The sequence below is a fragment of the Acipenser ruthenus genome, chromosome 8 (assembly GCF_902713425.1).
Source record: "Acipenser ruthenus chromosome 8, fAciRut3.2 maternal haplotype, whole genome shotgun sequence".
NCBI lineage: Eukaryota > Metazoa > Chordata > Actinopteri > Acipenseriformes > Acipenseridae > Acipenser > Acipenser ruthenus.
This window is the reverse complement of record NC_081196.1, coordinates 45613472-45620133: the sequence shown is the minus strand read 5'-3', so window position 1 is coordinate 45620133 and position 6662 is coordinate 45613472. Positions and strand designations below refer to the sequence as shown.

At 32.9% G+C, this 6662-nt stretch overlaps 1 protein-coding gene across 1 annotated transcript; it reads left to right on the top strand.

The window, feature by feature from the left end:
- The first annotated feature begins 301 nt into the window (after window positions 1–301).
- LOC117406424 (helix-loop-helix protein 2) lies at window positions 302–4519 on the top strand. Its single transcript, XM_034010429.3, has 2 exons — window positions 302–944; window positions 2081–4519. The coding sequence occupies exon 2, from the start codon at window positions 2121–2123 to the stop codon at window positions 2487–2489; it is 369 nt and encodes a 122-aa protein (XP_033866320.1). The 5' UTR covers window positions 302–944; window positions 2081–2120; the 3' UTR covers window positions 2490–4519.
- The last annotated feature ends 2143 nt before the right edge of the window (window positions 4520–6662 follow it).

Genomic DNA, 6662 nt, shown 5'->3' with positions numbered 1-6662 from the left:
GACTTTCCGAATGATCATTGACTTGAACGAGTGCAATTTGTTTGTATGTAACAATAAAAACAGCCAACTAAACATTTTCATCCTCTACTTAGAACGTCTTAGAACGTCCTACCTGACGGTAATATTTGAGACACATTCTGTTGGAATGATGATCTGTAGAAATGTTTGGGGCTGAGAAAACTCCCACACCCTGACAGATGTCATGGCCAATTAAGTGACTCGGGCCAGGCCTACTACCCAATAGGATTTCTCATTAAATAGCAATTTATTACAAATTCCGTCCCCTTCCCAGGTCTTATCAGTTACACCATCTCCAGGCTCACTCTATTGGTGCCAGGAGAGAGAGACAATACACAGCCACACAATTATTCAGCTGCGGCGTCACTCCGGCTGGGCTTCATTAGGGGCATCATTTTAATCTTATCTGTTGTCATCTGCAAACTGAGACTGACAGGACCGGAGAGGATTTCTACGTTTCCAGTAGATGTTCTCTGATTCTGAATCTTATCTTGTATTATCAGAAAAGAGGAAATCTCTCCACTTTCACCACACAACCATCTCTATTGTTTCCAGTGGAATTAGAAGAGGAAGAACATCACTTTCGCCAGATCTTATCACAAAGTCAACAAGAGATTTAAAATTCTCTCTCTCTCTCTCTCTCTCTCTCTCTCTCTCTCTCTCTCTCTCTCTCTCTCTCTCTCTCTCTCTCTCTCTCTCTCTCTCTCTGGCTAATTTTAAGGCATTATTTTAATTTTGTTGACTTTTTAAGTTAATTTATTATTTAATTATTAGAGACAGGGAGAAGACCATGCCAAGAACTGGAAACAATGTTTTATTGTAAAAGAAACCAAAGAAACCCCTTGTCTTGATTTAAGCATTATTGTGGGGATTTCCATTGAACTTCGAGAACCACCTTGAATCTGTTCCTTAGAGAGAATCATTTGGTAAGTTTGTCTTTATTTATGCAATGCACATTTGATTATTATTATTATTATTATTATTATTATTATTATTATTATTGCGTATTCATTTTCATTTATTTATACACGTTATGAACTATATTCGTTTCAATGTCGTTGTTTTCACAAGGTAACAAATACGAAAAGAAAATGACCCATCTCCAAAATAAAAAACTTCAGTATAGTACAATCTAACGTAGACGATGCATTTGATGGTAAATGAATCGCTGATTGGGTTGTATTTTGTTAAGATCATTGGGCGGAACTGAAAATGGACTATATTTTGATTTCTAATATTTATATCGATGTATTTTATGTGTCTTCTTTTTAATAGATTGTGGTTCTAAAAAAAAATGTAAAAACCCTTTGTAATTTCTACACATATATTTTGGTGATGAGGACACTGTCACCCGCTAAAGCCTTGTGGATTTTATATTTTCAAAGTGACAGATGGTGCTTTATGAATATGGATTCAGGCATAATGTAAAAATCGTTTTCAAGCAGAACAAAAAAAAAATCGTATTATTTGCTTCCAGATATTTGATAAATTACAAAGACCCAAAATGTTAATATAATATACAATCATACTTTAAGAAAATGAAAGGCTGCTAGCCTACACAAGAATAAAGTTTCTTAGTATTATGTGAATTTTTGATAAATCAAGGAGACAGGAGGCAGGTTTTATTGTGTACTTTTAGTAAGCATTTACAGTTGATATAGGTCTGAAAGTATTGCCATGTTACAATTTATGTTGTATGTAATGTTTTGTTTGTTTGTTTTGCCTGTTGTTTGCTGTTTTTGTCTTAAATGCACGTGTCGTCATTTTACAGTATATCCTATTGAAGAATAAAATAATGTGTAACTGATTTATTTTGCTGTATGTAGGTATTTGAAAACTTTCCCCAAACTAATTTGCAACAGTTTTATCTGAAGGCAAAGACATTACACTTAAATTCGCTTAGTTTAACAACTAAATGTAGCTTGGTGTGTGTTCAACACTGGAATGTAATGCAATATGCAACGTGTATCTATTTATTTATTTAATTATTATTTTTTTATGTTACATGCAAGTGGTACACCATTGCTATATTAACAGTATTCTTATTTTCCTTTTCCTGCAGCTTTGTTTCTAGGCTATATTTGTTACTTCAAGCGCTGAATATGATGCTAAGCCCTGACCAGACGGACTCTGACCACCCGTGGGCTCAGTCTGACGCTGAATCTGTGCTAAATGATATGAAAGTAGGCTGCATTTCAGACGACCCGGGAGATGGAGAGGGAAAGATCAGAACGATTGCTACACAGAACCTTACCCGGGAAGAGAAGCGCAGGAGACGAAGAGCCACAGCCAAATACCGTTCGGCACACGCTACGCGGGAGAGGATCCGCGTGGAGGCTTTCAACGTGGCATTTGCAGAATTGAGAAAATTACTGCCGACCCTTCCCCCTGACAAGAAGCTGTCAAAAATTGAAATCCTCAGGCTGGCAATCTGCTACATCTCTTATTTAAACCATGTTCTGGACGTGTAGAGAGGAATGGTATAGAATATATATTTTAAAGGTGGGAATATCGCAAAACCTTAAGTTTTATTTTAGAAGAAAATTGTGTTTGACTCCTGCAGTAGGCCTATGCAGTGTGGAATTTAAAGAAACCGAAGAAGAACGAAAAATAAATCCACGGCCATTGCAAATGATTATTTTCTGTGGGGTTTCTTATGTTGACAAACGAAAACATGAAATAAAATGAAACACGCATATAATGCAATAAGAAAAAAAGGGGGAAAAAACAAAAATAATCTTGCTTAACTTGAACACAGTAATTCTTTGCAGGCTGTCAAATGCAACCTGAACTTGTCGCAAATACTGTTTTAGGCTATGTTTGTGAACTTAATATTATATTTAATTAGGGGGAAAAAAGATCTGGCAAAGATCCGTAAAAAAGGGGAAAAGACAAAAAGAAAAATCAGATATTTTCCAAGCTAAGTGCCACTTCTTTCCAAAAACATCTATTTGTGACCTTAATATTTGATGTTTTATTTCTGTTGTTTATTTATTTATTTATTTATTTATTTATTTATAGTTGTGTGTTGTTGTTTTTTTTTTTTTTAAAGTGCTGGTGTTTTAAAATAATAATTTGTGCCAATATGTTTTTACGGTCCATTGTTTACATTTTTAAATGTTTATTGCATAATTATTTATATTTTTAGTCCGTGTTTTTGGGGGCATAAAAGTGATATTTTGCTCTTCTATTGCACTTGTAAGTGGTCCGTTTCTGTTTAAGATATTTTGTAAATTGAATTGTCTCTTAAGGAATTATTTTCGTCTACGATTAGCACTTCACTTTGGGTAGAACCCTTAGAATACTTGTTGATATCAGCAGTGTCTGGAAATGTAGTTTGTATTGCAAACGTTTTAAGGTTTCTTGGAATTTAATGACAGTTTCAGCATGTTTTGAAAAGGGTGTGCATACCAGATGTATGTCATTAAATCACCACCTTTAAATAAGTCGCCTTGGATAAAGGCGTCTGCTAAATAAACAAATAATAATAATAATAATAATAATAATAATAATAATAATAATAATAATAATAATAATAATAATAAATAGTCCAAAAAGTGGTAACAAATTCAGCTCTTTTAAAATAAAACATAAGAATCCTAGATAAAAAAAAAATTGCGACTTATTTTTTAGTATGTCACTTTGAAAAACATTTGTGTCATGTTAAATGCAGTCGTTAAATTCCAGTCAGCCTTTGTTTTGCTGCGACCAAAAATAGGAGTTTTCTAATGTCATTTGTATTTATGTGTTTATTTATTGTCGGTGTCTCTGATGTGAACCTCTTAACACAATAACTGATTTTTATATAGGAAAAAAAACGACATATCTGCTAGCCAAAGATTTTTTGTCTTCAGGGGTTTTATTGTGTCTTCGTTGCTTTATAGCACATGGTATTTTGTAGTGAGGTAGCTATATTAAGCTGGTTTCTAATGAACACAGTTTTTCATATCCTTAATGGCGAGCTGTTTTGAAAATAAATATATAAAAAATGTATATTGTCTCTTGTTTTTGTGTTTAACTTTTTTCAATGGTTACAGTTTACAAAAATGCAGAAAGTTAACATTAGGTTGTCTGAAAATGATTTTGCACACAATGCTGCACATAAAGCATCATGTTAAAATATTAAACGAATCTATGCACTTTCTCCAAACCTTTAGATAAATTTAACTCAATTATATAATTTTATATAAGGCGTAGATTATATACTTAATTATATAACCCTATAGCTCCATTGAAGCCACTGATTTCTTCTTGAATATACCGATATTCAATTGTATTCTGATTTTGTTACTTCGTTGAAAGTTTTGTTTTAACTGTAGAGAAAGGGGTGTTGTAACGTATACTTTGATATTTGGGGACTGCTATTTGGAATAGCTGTTGGACAGCGCTATTGCTTGTGAAATCCATTGAACAAATTGACATTGGCTATGATGTCAAAAAAATTTAGTTTGCTGATTTTATATATAAAACATTATTTGGAAGTGTGGATTTCAGTTTATTTTTGTAGAAGTAATTAGATATTTTTCATGAAAGAGGTATGTATACCTATTTAAGGGATTTTTTTAATGAATATCTATATTACATCAATTTGTTTAGGCAGTGGGTGGTTTCCCTTTTTGCTAATTTCAAAGAATACAAATGTTTATTATTATTATTATTATTATTATTATTATTATTATTATTATTATTATTATTATTATTACTTTGTTGTCTTTTAAGCTACTGGTTATGTTGTGGGCCACTGAAATTGACACTATTTACTGGATAAGTATATGACAAATTTTGCTTTTAGACTATATGGTCATTGTCATTGGCTGTGTTCTCTTTTTTTAAATAATTTTTTGTCTGAAATGTTCTTTCCCCAGGGAGGGGGCAGGTGTTACTCCAGACGAACCAAGACAACCAAATTACTGGCCGTCTGTCACCTCCCGTGGGAAAAACGAGATGGAAAATTATAAGCAAAGCAAGTCATCCAGTATTACTGAGTATGCAGGAGAAATAGTGCACATTAGGGGTCTTGCATAAGTTTTGGGGTGTAATATATTCAGAGTATTCAGTAAAATAAAGGAGAAAGAGAGCTTTTAAAACTGGAGTTGTAATAAAAACTGAAGTGAATCTGAAATACATAAGCACAAAGCAAAGGGCACTGTATTTTGATTTGCAATGCATGTTGTATCCAGGAAACCATCATTCTTTTGCCCCTGGGGTATGAGAAAGAGAGAGAGAGAGAGAGAGAGAGAGAGAGAGAGAGAGAGAGAGAGAGAGAGAGAGAGAGAGAGAGAGAGAGAGAGAGATGGCAGCCATTTCTTTAATATCATGGAGAAAGTGAAAGATGTTGATGCAGTGCTACAGACCCTTAATAGGCTTCTTCGTCCACCTGCTACCTTTGTATTTAAAGGATGATTCTCACACAGTTGTCACATTTGATAAAATAGGTAACTTGATCTAATATGAAGTTTAAAAAAAACTCACCTATGCAATGCTTATTATATAAACATAACAACATACTGATAATTTATACATTGATAGTTAAGTGATGAATGCTAAAAGGCTAAAAAAATATATATTATAATGCTCATACTGTATGCAGTATACCTATGCATAAACACTCCATTAGAATTACTATGTCAAGCAAAATATTTCTGTAACTTATTGAATATATATGGTAGCTCCATTTTGATTACATGTGTCTGTTTGTTTTGTAGAAATAAATGTATCAATGAAAAGTGAGGTAATCAAATATCCTATATTCTTATTATAAAGGAAACATGAGGAATGTCCAAAGCATTTATGTGTTATATGTTGTGGCCAAAACACTAACTAATGTTTTCATAACAGTGGTCAAAACTCCCACTCTACACTTTACCTTTTGATGATGATGATGATGATGATGATGATGATGATTAAAATTTTAATAAAATCAATTGTCATTTGGGATCATAAGTACACTTAATTGTGCATTCACTGTTATGCAGTGCATTTTTAATGCAAAATCAACTTGACCTTTTTGTGGCTAATTTGAATATATTTAGTAGAAATGACATTTCCCAGTTGGGTATAAGATTGCTTTGTCTTCTGTAATGGAAAAAAAAACAAAACATGTACAGAGGCAGTTCAAAGCCCACTCCAGTTTTGTATCCCCATAATTAACTGTATTGTGGATAATATTATTATACCTTTTTACAGAATTCATGAGGTTCTGAGGTAGCAAGACTTACAGGCATCTTCGGACAACTTTTGAACATACTACTCTTGCAAATGCATGAATAAACCAAGCTTCACTCATTTTGGCAACAGCCTATGAAGACGGCCTTTTCAGGTATACTCCAAGCTGCTATTGCCTTCCTCCAGTGCCAGGATGTTTACATAGACATCCCCTTATCCAATTCATAACTGTAAAAATGTATGTTGCACTCAGTTACTCATATCCAAAGAATTACTTATCAAGAGAGATATCAGTACAAATAAACATATATATATATATATATATATATATATATATATATATATATATATATATATATATATATATATAACACTGTCTTTATATCCATGAGGGGATATACTTGTTTCTATAAAGATATTCGTTCCCATATATTGGAGTAACAGGGTGGAGGCTGGATGCAAGCGAGAATCTTAACCAC